The sequence below is a fragment of the Panicum hallii genome, chromosome 2, assembly GCF_002211085.1.
Source record: "Panicum hallii strain FIL2 chromosome 2, PHallii_v3.1, whole genome shotgun sequence".
Classification (NCBI taxonomy): Eukaryota; Viridiplantae; Streptophyta; class Magnoliopsida; order Poales; family Poaceae; genus Panicum; species Panicum hallii.
Window position 1 is genome coordinate 43,178,101 of NC_038043.1, and position 14,870 is coordinate 43,192,970.

At 41.8% G+C, this 14,870-nt stretch overlaps 1 protein-coding gene across 2 annotated transcripts; it reads right to left on the minus strand.

The window, feature by feature from the left end:
• Positions 1-1,916: 1,916 nt before the first annotated feature.
• LOC112881768 (kinesin-like protein KIN-7I) lies at positions 1,917-14,870 on the minus strand. Of its 2 annotated transcripts, none has more exons than XM_025946629.1 (31): positions 14,744-14,870; positions 14,552-14,641; positions 12,646-12,764; positions 12,206-12,319; positions 12,033-12,114; positions 11,888-11,955; positions 11,742-11,816; positions 11,186-11,331; positions 10,998-11,100; positions 10,501-10,581; positions 10,346-10,414; positions 10,210-10,269; positions 9,961-10,122; positions 9,575-9,631; positions 8,957-9,187; positions 8,635-8,808; positions 8,435-8,539; positions 8,141-8,230; positions 7,820-7,969; positions 7,208-7,321; positions 7,041-7,127; positions 6,753-6,956; positions 6,496-6,663; positions 5,821-6,027; positions 5,629-5,718; positions 5,420-5,557; positions 5,100-5,203; positions 4,156-4,228; positions 3,278-3,397; positions 3,128-3,199; positions 1,917-2,289 (listed from the first exon to the last, which is right to left on the minus strand). In XM_025946629.1, exons 1-31 carry the CDS (start codon positions 14,868-14,870, stop codon positions 2,056-2,058), a joined length of 3,714 nt encoding a protein of 1,237 aa, XP_025802414.1. In that variant the 3' UTR covers positions 1,917-2,055. The 2 variants fall into 2 exon arrangements, with proteins under 2 accessions (XP_025802414.1, XP_025802413.1); XM_025946628.1 differs by having other exon boundaries at positions 8,635-8,811.

Consider the following 14,870-nt stretch of genomic DNA (forward strand, 5'->3'; position numbering starts at 1 on the left):
GCGTGTGGCGGGCGTCCCTGCGGCTGTCCGTGTCGGCGACCAGCCACCACGGCTAGCTGGCCGCCGGAGAGACGGGGTCGTGGCCCGGCGCGGTGGGTGGGAGGTCGGCCGTCCACGGCGCTGTGCTCACACGTGCGGTGTGGACCGCCGCCGTGCAGGTATACAGGCCGCGGCGACTTCATCACCTGTGTCGAGACCTGCCTACACAACACGGGATCCATGCCCACGGGCACAGCGTGTCTACAGCCGATCGATCGACGTGCATGTCCGGATCAGCGTGTGCGCGCTGTACGTAGCGTGTGGACTTTGGAGCGTTGCACGTACGGTGCGGGACGGGGACAGGCAACCAAACCGAAGCCCGGCCGGGTCCGCACCGCTGGAGGATCACCTATTCACCTCGCCTCGCATCGAGCGAGCCGCTTGCTTGCATGATGTGGTCTTGCCTCTGGAAAGGGACGGTCCAACCCGGGCCAGGACCAGCGGACGCGGCACGCGACGGATCGGCCGCTCCGATCCGGCAATCATTGCCGGCGCCGATGACGCGAAGCGTATCACGCTATTCGCCCGGCCGGTCACCGTGGTCCGGCGCGGTCAAGAAGCGTAGCTAGGGGCTCGAGCTCGACGCCAGACCGATCGATGGCCCTCGCTAGCAGGGCCGGGGTCCATGATCGTCGTCTCCGCCGGATCCTTGGGTTCCTGGAACACGAGATGGCCGCAGCCTGCGCTGCCGGCCGGCGGCGGCATCATGCGCAATCATCGTCGCGCCCGCTCCGATCACCGCCGAGGAATCTCGCAGGATTTCCGCCATCATCGAGTCGTTCCCCATAGGGTGCTTAAATAAACCCCGTGATTAGTCAGCCGCTTCCCTTCGTTCGTCGCACTTGTAGAGCAATGCCACAGTACCGTGAGAGCTTACCGGCAGCAAGCAGTATAGCGTGACGCGCGGGGCCCGGCAGGCAACTGGGGAGGGCCCGCGTGTCAACCTCACCCGAACCGTGCAGGATCCGCGCAGAATCTTTCTCGTACGCGCGATCATGGTTCGCGAGTGTGCCGGTGAACGGGACCAGAGCTGAGAGCGCGCACCGCGCCAGCCGACACTGTTCCGGCGGCGCCAGGCTCGCCCGGCGACGGGATCCTGGCCGCCGAGGCCGTCTCGGACGGCCGAGATCGCACCGGGGGGGCGTCACGCGCCGTGCCGTGCCGTGCGTGCGGTCCCTGGTGGCCTCACGTCGCCGCGTGCGCGTCCATGATTGCGCGCCACTCGCCGCTGAAAACCTGCTCCAGCCGAGCGGGGCGGGGGCGGGCGCGGCGCAGGCATGCGTGCGCGATTGCGCGAATCATGACCGTCCGCCCCACGCGCGCGCCTCTGTTGATCTCACCCTGCCCTCTGCCCTTTCCCTTTGTCAGATGGGATCATTGAGGGAGGGGAGAGGTGATTGGATAAGCCGTAAGCGTGGTGACCAGGCGAGCAGGTGGCCCAAGGCCCAAGGGTATGGTTCTGGTAGCTGCTTCCAGGACTGGCAGTGGGAGAGAATGGATGGTGCGGTTTCATCATGAAGCTGCGTCAATGAAGACGACGGGTCTCATTCCCGACCGGCTTTCTAATCCTCCTAGAATACCCAGCCAACTTCAGATTGAACTACAGCAGGTTTGCTTTGGGTGCCTGACGACCAAACAATCGATAGCTACGACACAACAATGCTCGGCCCAGGTTTTCAAAATGATAGTACTCGCGTGCTCTCGGTACAAGAGCGCAAGACATCCTCAGCACTCAATCTTTTGGACACAACGATGGATGCATGAATCAGGGATTATTACGTCAACTCCCAAGTCTCAAGACATGGTTGCTCAACCCCTACAAAACTCATCAAACGTACTGCTTCGTTGTTGTTACGTTTCGGCACAAACAGAGAAAAAAATGGGGGCACAAATGCACCTATACATACCCTTACTGGTTAAGGAAATACCGTGTGCCTTCCATATGGTCGATCGATCACATATTTACATTTCTGCTACGCGAGCTGCGAAAAGAAGATATGCGACAAATTTACAATCTCAGTTTGATGCTCCCTGTATCTCTTTAAGTATTTCTCTCAACCTCAGGACTTCACGGCAGCTCTGAGAAAGCTCCTTCTTCAGCTTGGTGGATGCTTCTTGGTATTTGGCGTCCATGATCTTCATCTCATTCACCGCTTCTTTGAGCCGTCCACGATGGGCATCAAGTTCTGGTTGCAGTGACCGAATCTGCATGCGAAGCTTTGTCTTCTCTTTGTTATTAACCACAGCATCCTGTAAACACAAGAATGTTATGCAATATGCACTTCCACATAACGGCCAAGTTACCTAAGCTACAACGTAGAAAACTGCTACTGAAGTTTGATAAGTTGATGCACAATTTTTGAGATGCCAACTTGGAAAATTGATATAAGTTACTTTTGAAAATTAAATGACATGAAACGAAATGAAAAACTCCAGTTAACAAAGGATTCAGTCAAAATATCCAAATTTTCATCCAAGATCAACATCTTCATATTCAGAACTTCATGTTGCTCATATGAAAAACTCGACCGGCAGGGGAAAGACCGCCCCCATGGCATTGCACTAAGAAGAAATCTCAGCCAAACCGGCCGAGAAAACCCTCGAACCCCGGCTTCACACTGTAGGCCTGCACGGTAACCTGGGCCAACCACAACCCACTGGGTTAGTGACCACTGCAACTACCCCCAGGTAAGAGGGCCCAAACCAACCATAGGTGCCACAGATAGGCACCCTGCTACTATTTTTTGGATTGCTAGCAAGGGGATTTTTTTGCTGCCACCAGGATTTGAACCCTGGTTGGTGTCTTCCTGAACTGAGAAGCTTACCACTACACTACAAGAGTGTTGGCTCATGTTGCTCATATGAAAATAGTATTCAAAGATGTGTTCCAAAATACTTGAAATGAGAGCAATAAAACATGGGATGCTCTTTTTACAGGATCCAGTTGGAGTCTTGCACATGCTATGAATTTATTTTCAAAATGTGGTGTGATAAAGATACAAAGCAACCTACAACCTTTTTTTAAATGAAATCCAATGTCCTTATAGCCTTAAGCGATAGTAGACACAATGAGTTCAGGGGTGCTTACATCTTTCCTATTGACTTCCATGATAGATATCCTAGAGCTCAACTCATCTATTGTAGCTTTGGCATGTATTAACTGCATTGTAAAAAGCAACAGAAAACAAGTTAGTTCTTAATGAGTTAACTTATGGTTAGTAATATATAAAGCACTTGCTTTTCTGTCACAATTCTCTTTCAAAACCTCTGCTTCATTGACGATTAACCTCATCTGCTGTGTCTCAGAAAGTAAACTATTACGCTCTTCAGTAATCATCAAAAGTTGTTTCTGAAGTTCCTGTTCAAAATGGAGTCAACAGAAATATAGAAAATAAACCTACCAAAAATTTCACTACCTGGAAAAATAACTGTAGCATTTAATATTATTGGAAATATCCAATAAGTGACATCGCTTCCAGTTGTATAGACAACAGTATCAACACTGGCGGACCTCAGTAGAGGCCAACACAGGGTACTGGCCCCCCCTTGGTCAATGAAATTTCTTTGAGATATGATATATTAACACAGTTATCCATCTGTAGATTAGCTCATTAGCACTAATTGGCCCCTCCTTCCATATGCCTCACGTTCCGCCACTGAGTATCAACAAGAATTGAGGCAATTGTTGCTTATTGGGAAATACTGAAAACAAAATATCTGCTCTAGTGATAATTTCCCCTGCAAGTATTTATTATTGAATCATGAGGCCCATGACAATATGATGTAAACACATCATTTTATATGGTTTCAGAGCAAGGGTAAGGGGTCTGGTGGATATGGGACTGCGTGTTCAACAAAACAAGCGCCATGTGCAGCAGGTCATCCACGAGATCAAGGAGGCGCAGCTGTGTAGAAAGGGGGTCAGGGCCCTATCTTTAGCATCTTAGTCAATCCTTGGTCACGAGGTTGTTTCCTACCCTTAACCCCTTTTTCGCTCTTGAGTCTTGACACAATGACACATAGGAGAAGAGGAAAAACATATTTGGTTTCATAATGTCCAAAAACTTTGAAGCCCCAAAGAGAAGTAGAGCAAAATAAAGAGACTACAAGACTTACTTTTTCACCTACAGCACCATCAATAGTTCTTCCTTTTTCCACAAATTGGTCGGATCCTTTACAGGCCTCGCTGCTGCATGAGACAAGTCTACTTGTCAGTAGTAAGTGAGCCTATGCAAATTTGCAAACGCATCTTTTGTGTAAAAAACCACGCACGCTTTCTACTAGACCCATTATGTTAAACATTCACTTATTGGTTATTGCCCAGAACCCGCTATTTATTGACTTTGCAAACATGTCTAAGTTTATATAACCCCAATGATTTTTTGCCTTCTAAAATTATCTTGAACCATTTTAAAAGTATGCCCAATAATTCAGAGCACATCAATACAAAATTGCAATTCTTTTTTTGAAAGACAAAATTTGCAGTTTTGATGCAAAGCAGAATCAATCGAATATGTTCTTATATTTTGAAAGTACCGCAAACTGAGCAATAGCTCAGTGATGTGGCTGGTTGTGGTCGTGCCCACCGACCAGGGTTCGAACCCTGGCATTGCACCCAAAAAATCCCCCTCGCTGTGCTCGCTGGCTTGTGGCTGTGGTGCGTTCCCGGCCCAGGCTACGGTGCGGTGTGCCGGCCTGGGTAACGGTATACGCCAGCCCAAGTTCAGTTTGGCCCATATGGGCATGGGCCAGGGTTCAGGGGTTTTCTTGGCCAGGGTCATACGGTCCCTTCTTAATTGCAATGCCGTGGGGGCGGTTCTTCCGCCACCGGTCGAGTTTTTTTAATATATTTTGAAAGTATCTCCCATTAACAGGCTTCTTTCTAAAACTTGGAAGCCTTCTTAGCTGCATGTTAAAAATGATGATATAAAAATAATAGAAACAGCCCATGTACAAGGCTACAAGCTCATACATATCATGTTAATCCTTCAGTCAAACAACACTGAAGCTCATATACAGACACAGATGCTTGTTGGAAAAGATTCGATAAGAAGACTGACCAGAATTTTATTCCTTTCTCATTCATGTTACTCTCTAGGGAATGAGCCAATTTTTCCTCCGGAGTTCTGCACTGTTCTCTACAAGACGCTAGCTCTTGCCGCACCTAGTAGTGTATGACAACATTTTATTTAATACAGAAGTTCTTTGGAGTATCAGTAGTAAAGAGCAAGGAATATATATTGAATATATTAAACTTAAAGCCCCTCTGTAAACCAACTTAACAGTGTCGTTAACCATCTGGGTAAGGCCCAGATAGGTAAATTGGACACAGTAGATGCGTAAATTATGGCAACTAAACACATTACTCTGTCAAAGGTACCTTAATCAAATCTTCTGATAGTTTGCGGTTCTCATCAAGGCAAGTATTCAATCTCTGACTAGCTTCTAGATATTCCTTCTTCTTTGCTGCCCAAATTGATCTTTCAGACTCCATGTCCAGAAGTGCATCAGTAAGTTGCTGCATTTCATTTTAAACAAAATGAAAAGAATCCCAAATAACAGCTAATGAATTAAAGTATAGTGCTTTACCATTCCCATATCTTCCTTTTCCCTTGATACAGAATTGAGAGAAGCCTCCAATCTTTTAAGGGTCGATTCGGATGAATTTGACCTTTTGGTCTGCATCACAAAATACAGTTTCATGATTGAAAAATTGAGTAGACAAAAAGAATGCAAAAAAGCAATAAGGTTAGGATATTTGCAAAGGCGTGTGATGTATACCAAAAGTGCAATTTCATCGCTTAAGGAGTTCCTTTCTAATTCTGCTGAATTCAATTTATTCGCGAGATCTTCTAGTTCCGATGTCATAAGCTCTACTTTAGATAATGCTTCGTCCTTTTCAGCGACTGAAGTCTTTAAAGCTTCTTGTAATGAAGAAATTTCCGCCTCCATATCAAAAACGTGCATCTCAAGCTTTTGGTACTCCTCCTGGATATAAAAGAAAAGGAAATGATATTCATGGCCACAAAGCTCCTGAAAGAGTTTTTTGTACTATGTTATATTCCCAGCATATAACTCAGGCCACAGGAGAAGACATCCCTGGCTTTGCCTTAAAAGAGGGGACTTTCCCAGGCTTTGCCTCGAAGTGCATGCAACTCAATAGAAACCCTTTTTGGAGGTACCCACAACACAAACTGTGAAAGGTGGGTTCAAGCCTAGTTGGGCATCCTCTGAGCATGAGGCTCTACCACTGCTCGGTTCTCCAGCAGATATGATCTCAAAGTAAAGAAAACGCAAGTCATTTTTAAAGCCAAGGTCTAATGTTTATAAGTTTTAAGCATCTGTAGTGATCTACGAATAGCTGTAACTGGTAACAATGCAAGACTAGTGACTCCAATATGTAAGCCATGATGACAGTACATACTAGATGTGGTGTTTGCAAAGAATAATGAATACCTGCATCTGGACAGCTTGATCAAAAACTCCAGCAAGTTCCTGTGGCGTGGAATTCAGTTCATGCCTTTTGTCAACAGTAGCTGAATCACGCTTCCGTAAATCACGTTCAAGCAAAGTTCTTTGGCTTTTCAATTTCTTAACTTCTTTGTGGGCCTCTGCTTTTTCACTCTGGTAAAAGAACATGTATCGTTTGTACATCAGAACAGCTGGCTTTTAAGCGGTAATAAAATTTATAATACAGCAAGTTGATAACCAACCTGAAGTTTTATTTTCTCCTGAACGGAATTCTTAAGTTTGGTCTCGGTCTCTCTTAACTTAGTTTTAGTCCTATCAAGTTCCTTTCGGATAGATTCCTTTTCTTTCATCAAAGAGGATGATGACAAGGTCAATACTTCCTTTTGGAGGTTTAGGAGCTCTGAGAGAATCCCTTCCTTCTCCAGTTCATGTTGAAGAGTACAGTCCTGAGTATAAGTATTTTTTTCCGTAAGCTCGGGATTAGGAACTAGGAAATTAAATAATTGAAAAGAGATTAGTCAGTAACAAACATCTATGTCCTTCTCACAGCTTGCCAGATTGGACTTCAGTTTATCAATTTCATTTTGTTGATCTTGGGATTGTTCCTCTAACAGTTTCTGCATTCAAATCAGAGTAACATTGAAAAAAATAACTGCTTAAAAACTTAAGTGCATTAGGAAAGAGAATTTGAAGATACCTTCTCTGTTTCAAGTTTGCAGACTTTTTTCATCAAACAAGCTGACAGTTTCTCATAATCCCTGACCATAGAACCAAACTGTCTAATATCTTCATGAGCAGAGTGCTTTACTTCCTATGGAAAGCAAAAGTACATATCAACTACACATGATACTAGGATTGAAAGTTGGAAACTATGTTCAGACAGTTAAATAGATGCAGTACTACACTAAGCATACATAAATCTACTTGGAAATCAATAAATAGCATAACAGAGTGCTCCATTGATGAGACATTTTCACCAGACTGCATGTAGGATTTTTCAAAGCTTATAACAGTAACATAGCAATGCAATTGGTTCACAACTCTCAAAGATCATGATAGCCATTCACATTATATTTCTTTGTGGTAGTAGGAATGTAGGATATTAGCATATAGGTGAAGAAATTATAGGGTGGATCAGATTTACAATTTGCATCTCTAAGATGAACTGAGCTACTGTGTATAATGGACTAAAATGCCTGCTGATACTCATTGCTGAATATCAAATAAGACAGTTGATTTAACTAAATGACAGGATTATTCAAGAAAGTCCAATCTGGAGATGCTGTCATAAAAATGATAGAAACCATACAAGAATGCCTTGTGCCATCATCAAGAGATTCTGAGAAAGTTCATCAATAAAAGAAAGAGCGCTTTCAACTGAGTTCCTCAACTGATGCATCCCCAAATTTATTCCTTCAGTCTCCATCAATACATTACTGAGGAATCCGTAAGCTACTTCCTGGAAGTTGGAGAAAAATGTTTCATACATGTATCCAGTCATGTAATTAGTCAGGCAATAACATGAAGTGAACAAATGGTTGCAGGAAGATGGAAAGAAACTAAATTCCTAGCTATGGTTTGTTTTACAGAAAAAAGGATATAATGCAACTGGAAGAGGGTAACAAAGTGCCTGATTGGATTTTATAGTAGCAGACAGTGTGGAAAGCTTCTCATTAGCAACTTTTGCTTGTTCTTGTGCGGCCAGAGCATTCTGCTGAAGCTGCAAATAGGCAAAGTGGTATAGAATGTAAGAACAGCTTCAAGGTAAAGCACAAATTTCATCAAAAAGTTATCATCGATCGTGGAAAAATAATGAAGGTAAAATTTTCTTAAGGATATTTTAGAGTTTGATAACTTGAATCGAATGTAGTGTTTACTACGGATACAGAATAACTTTTAATTTCCAAAGTGTAGCATCCTTCACCTTTTCATACTTCTCATTGAACGAGGTCTTCTGTTGAGTTGCCAACTCAAGAACATCATCCAAATTAGTTTGAATAGAACTCTTCTCTGCCTCCAACAACTTGATCTGCTTGGGATTTATTCAAATACTTAATTTTTTTTATTTCAGAGTAGCACGATACTGGGGGGGGGGGGGGGGGGGGGGGGGGGGGGGAGTACCACCTGATCTTGAAGTTGTTTAATGACAAGAATGGCTTCAGACTCTCGAGCAGATAAGCTACTAACTACACAAGGCACAGTGCATTCCTGACTTTGCAGAGCATTATTCCCATCATGAGCGTCTTCGGGTATTATTAGTTCACCAGCTGTCCCCCCGAATTGCTCTTGATCTGATTTCTTCTGGCAAGACCATGTATTCAACAATCAGATATGTAACCAAAAAAAATTACAAAATATTTTTAGAGAAAGAAATCCAAACTTGATTAGGCATCTTGTATTAACAAAAGGCCAAAAGCTCAAAACTAGAAGTATCAGAATCAACCACCATTGTATTTGTCTTTCTTCGGTTGGTAACGTGCAGCAAAGCATGTGAATCAGGTAGAGAAACATCTTCAGTGTATTTGGCCATATCACTAGGTGAGCAAGCATTAGCACAAGGCTCATCATTACTTGCATAACTTCCTTGCATTAGCTCTTCAAAATGTGGTGGCATTCCCATATTGCGTTCATTTCTAACCGTGCTGCTTGTAGGGCCTTCCTCGACAGGTCCTAAAACCTGGATATTATGTATAGATACTCAGAATATATTCTTAACACAACCAGTCATCTTTTGCATAAATTTCAATACTCTCACGACGATTTGATATGAAAGAAAAGAATTGTATTAATATATGTATGGCATGCCCTGAAAAATGACACCACCAGTCCACCACATATGTTATTTATTATTCACATATCCTAAGAAAAAGGATGAAAAGCAAAAGCATTCACAGAGAGAAGAACATCTAGACAAATACTCTGGGCGAAATTCTTTCTGAATAACATTTCAAAAATGATAAGGTGATCAAACAATGTTGCAGAGCCATCCAAAAACAAAAGATGTGCCTGTAGACTTTCAGAATGCCAAATTGAACATGTTGAAGAGCATCAGTTACAATGATACCTCAATACCAAATTGCCTTGCTTTTGGTCCAGGACACCATGTTACCCTTCTTTTGTCCTGTTCAACAACGAATTTTTTCGTAAGAAAAATTATTAGTAGGATAAAGAGTAGTGCTACATTGTTGGTCTTATGTTTAAAAGAGGCATGTGTCTTATGACCATTTTTGTAAAGTCTAAAGTTTAAACAGATTTTACTTCAAGTTATCAGCAGAAAAGAAAGAACACCTATGAAGAAAAATTGGAAGAAGGAACAATGAGCAACCATGCAGTTTATATGCCTTGGACAATGTCTCTTAATGCAATGATACGCAGCTCTCATGCGTATTCGAGAAAAAAATATGCCTTAGACAACTGTTACATATTACATAACAAATTGTGACAACTAACCTTACTAAAAGCAATACTCCTGTCATCTCTCTCTGAATTTAGTACCAGTGAACTAAGATTCTCAATTTTCTTTGCCTGTTCAATCAAGCGTTTGTCACGCTGCTCTTTAGCTTTCTTTTCCTCCTCCAACTCTAAAGCAATCCTTTCCTTTTCCAGTTCACTCTAGAAAAATAATAATCAGATTACTCGATGTATTATATATTCATGAATCACTGAGTAGGGAAAAAAAAGAAATGCTGAGAAAGCAACCTGCAGTAGTGTGTTCCGCAAATTCAGGATTTCTTCCCCCCAATGATCACTTTGAGAGTTCTAAGGACAGAAAGGAGTGCAAGTTTGTATCTTGAAGCTGTATAGATTTAATGCTTAAGCACACTTTAAAACATACCCTAAGTTTTGCACGGAGCTCTTCTATTTCTTTCCTTTGGCGTTTTAATAACGCAGCATCTGTCAAAATCTGCAGATATATAATGTAAGGATTTATGCAATTATAGCATGATAAATAGAAATAGTATCTAGCTGGCAAAAGAAACATGTTAGTACCTCATTAACGCATGCACAATTTGTTACACGCAATGCTCTACTTGCAAATTGCAAACTGCTTTTTGTCTCATCAGCATGTACCTACAAAATATAAACTAAATAGTTTACCACGATACATATAACAAAAGTTTTAGTTTTAAGACTATAATCTTTGCTCTTTTTGTTGCCTAATTACATGTTGAATACTAAATTTTGCTTCGATAAAAACTGAGTCGATAGATGGAAATTCAGAATGCCTGCTTCAAGTTGTTAACTAAATGTGATAAAAATATAAAAGAGAAGTTAGTGACACCTTTCAACTTAATTTCCACAACGAAACATCAATCAGTAAGCAAAATAATCACTAGGAATATGCAATGGAAGATGCTTCAGTAGTTCATACTTCAGGATACAATTTTGCAAGAATGAAATAAGCAGTACATTTTTCTACTTCCATAATCCAGTAGTCCAAACAACATGAGAACTCGATTGCTTGCAGATAGTGAGATATGACATACCTGTGCAAGTGTTATATTACAGATGATAGCTGTGTTAGAATTTCCACCCAGAGCAGGCTGCAATATTCTTGTCAGCTTACTGTCACGGTACGGAACATGTCCCCTGAGAACAAAATCCATTATTAAAGCGGTAATGAAAAAATATCAAAACAAGTTAGGCTCCACTTGTAAAAAATTTAATAACTTACCCTTGACCCTCTATGCCTTCACTAAGTTTCTTTATAACCGTACCAAGAATCATAAGACTTTTATTAATATGAGAACCCTCCTTAAGCCTCACACCCTCTGCACCGGTCTTTGCAGCACGTTCTGAGCCAGCTAAGTCGACAAGGTTCTGAAATGTGAATAATTCAATTAAATGGAAGAAAAGCGAGAAACCAGGATCTTATACATCAATAGTTAAATATGTACTCCCTCCAGTCAAAAATAAGTGATGTTCGGGCAATGGTCCCTAAAAAACAATTCTGATGTTTCATTTCTTGTACAAACTCAAGAATTGACATGACTACATCTTCCATACTCATTTAGTTTTTGCAACATTTTACAAGACACCCTTCTCCCTGTTCACTGAAAAATATGAATGCATGGACTAGGGAGTATCATTCAACACAAATCTAAAAATATAATTCCCAATCTAAAATATTCTTAACAATATAGATAACCAAAATTTGAAAGATAAACTGCATGTATTCCAATAAAAAGCAAATATTATCTACTGGAGAGAGTAGTGGTAATTGCACATACCAATACAGATACTCGTACAGCATCACAAGAATCTTCAGCTTCATTATCATCTCCTTTTTCTCTGCTCTCAATTACCTGGGCACTTAGTAGCATAAGAATCAAAATTGCGATCCATAGGAAAATAATACAGAGGAATATAAGCATACCATGCGAAATATAGTGTGAGAACGGCTGCTGTAAAGATTCATGTTTGTCTCCCCAATATGCCGGTGAGCTGCAATTTTGCTAGCAGTTTATTAGGAAGAATGAATTATATAGTAACTGAACCAGCAGACGTTCGAGAAAGCTTACATTCTCCAAAAGACATAAAGTCCATGACTTGCTCTGCGCATGTTACAATTTCTTCTCTTAAACCGGCAACAAATATCCCTTTCTTCAATCAAAATTAGCAACACGTAACTTTAAGACTACTATTTAAAAATGGTGTTAGTGGTCAATTTCATATTAAAAGAATGGATGTTCACCTCACTACTCTCATGAATCTGCAACTTCCGATGTTCTGGCACAAGAAGGTCATTAATCTCTTCATTGTAAATTTCCATGTAAGACATCCGGACAAGAAATTCTCTGTCCATATGCTACACAATAGCTAAAACAAATAAGCCAAACAGAATACAGAGCACGTGAATAAAAACTTTAGCCAAGCTTCAATATAATAACGCAGAAAATTATGACAATTAAGGAAAAAGTGGCTAAGGACTATGCTAGCCAGCCTTTGTAAAACACATTAAGCAAACCCTAACAGCATTCAGGATAAATTACATCAAGAATCTTTTGCACACAAATTAAGAATGAACTAATTGAATATGTACACTAGAAGAACATATCTCGCTCAATTCTCATAGTGTACACTAAAGTAAGCATAATAAATAGTGGTTGTTGAGCAGCGCTATGTAGAATTAACCTCTTCAATACGCTGGAATAAGTCATGAACTGCAAGTGGTATTATTCCAGGTTCATTAGCCGATCCTCTCATCGTGTAGGTCTTCCCACTGTTAGTTTGACCATATGCAAAAACAGTGCCTGTCATGATGAAAGAGACCAGTTGATTTCAATTCATATAGACTCAGCAAATTGCCTCATAGATTAAGAAAATTCTTTTGCATGAAGAACCAAGAAAGGAGACAAGATATAGCACAACATAAAAAATGGAAAGGAAAATAAAAGAGAATGATATGAACATGCAGTCAGTGTCAGATAAACAGTATTGGACTTGCTGAACGATGAAAATTACAGTAAATGGAAGACAAAGAGCATAGCACTGTAGTGCCGTTCCTAGGTAGACACTACTGGCTGCTAGAATTCTACAGTCCTATGAGACTAGAACCAACTTCAGTTCTTCAACTAGAGAAAATATAGGTTCCTGACAAGATAGCCATAATACTACTCTAAACTAAAATTAAAATGACAAGGTAATCAAGATTGAAATAATGATTCAACTGAAGTTCACGTGCATGTATTGACATTACAGAACAATATATATCGTACTCAACATGACTCGACCTAAACTACCGTAGCACCTCCAATGGTTCGTCTGGTGGCGTTAAAGGAGATGCCAAAATGTCACAAATTGTGGGAAGGATGTCATACTACATTCCTTAAGGAAGCTGTGGAGGAAGCGTGGGTTTCATTCTACCTAGTGCAATATTGAAATAAGGTTGTGGAAACAGGACGAGGACGCCCCGGGGGGGGGGGGGGGGGGGGGGGGGGGGTACAAAAAACAATGGAGGATGTTGCGTATCTACAGTAATCTGAAGACCGCTAAATTACATTACTAAAGCCATATTGTACTTCCTCCATTCGAAATTATAGGTCGTTTTGACTTTTCTAGATACATAGTGCTCCCTTCGTACCAAAATAAGTGTTCGTTTAGAAAATTCAGACACATTACTAGCTGTGAGAAATGACCTTGTTGCCTCTTATTACTTATAGCAGTTGTGATTGAAAACCTTGTTGCTTATTTGGTTCTCTAGATCCTCAATAAATGCAAATGCATTGGAATCGGAAAAGTAGCATCTACTAAGATTTGATTAGCTCATGTCCTTCTCTATAATTTATTTTTGTTATTTCACATTGCTTTAATTAGATGGACCTCATTAAAAGCTAAAAGAGCACTCTTTGTGGGGACAAAATTTAAATGCTAAACGAGCACATATTTTGGGATGGAGGGAGTATTTGTTATGCACCTAGATATACGCTATATCTAGATGCATACAAAAAAACATATATTAAAAGTCAAAACTACCTATAATTTGGAACGGTGGGAGTACAAAGTACGCGCGTTCGACACCCATAATCCACGACAGCAAGCGGGGTGGACACCTATCAGCCTGACATAGACTTGGGGTCTCTTTTGCGTTGGAGATCATCATACTCATGGCCTGGTGCATCTGGACCACCAGGAATGATTGGATTTTTAATAATGTCCGCCCAACAGTTCAAGACTGCAAGAGGAAGTTCTGAACGGAATTCAGTTTTCTCCTTCACAGAGCGAAGCCGTCCAAGATTGATGAATGAGAGTTTGGCTGGCTTTGAATGAGTAGTTAGATGCTTGGTGCCGCCTAGTTTGACCTTCGGTGTTTGTTTCATGTGTTGCTGTTGTTATTGTTTTTTCTTTCTTTCGTTCGGCAGCTACCCTTTGTTTTTAGATGTAATTCTGTTTTCTTTTCTCTTATAAATATATCTAATCAGTAGGGGAGTTTCCCCTCCTGTTTCTTAAAAAAAAAAGTAAACAACTCTGAAATGCGTTTGGACCCAACTCGTTTGCCCCCGGGGGGAACAACCCCAGCGAACAGAGCAAACGAGATTACCATTGAACCCTTGGACCACGGAGTCGACGATGTGCTTGGTTCGAGTCTCGTAGACCTCGGAGGTGCGGCACTCCTGACCGAATATCCTGTCTGCGAGAACGACGGGGAGCTCAACCAATCAGGAACCCCCCACAGTATCAAATGGCATGGAAGCCAAGCCAAGCGGGGCGGAACGGAAGGGCGAAGGCTCACCAAACTCGAAGCGGATGGAGGACTGCGCGGAGTGGGCAATGGTGTTGCCGGAGATCCTCCACGGGCTGCTCCGCGCGTCCTCCGGTGAGAGAGGCCGCGAGCGCACGGCAACGTGGATCCGCTCCAT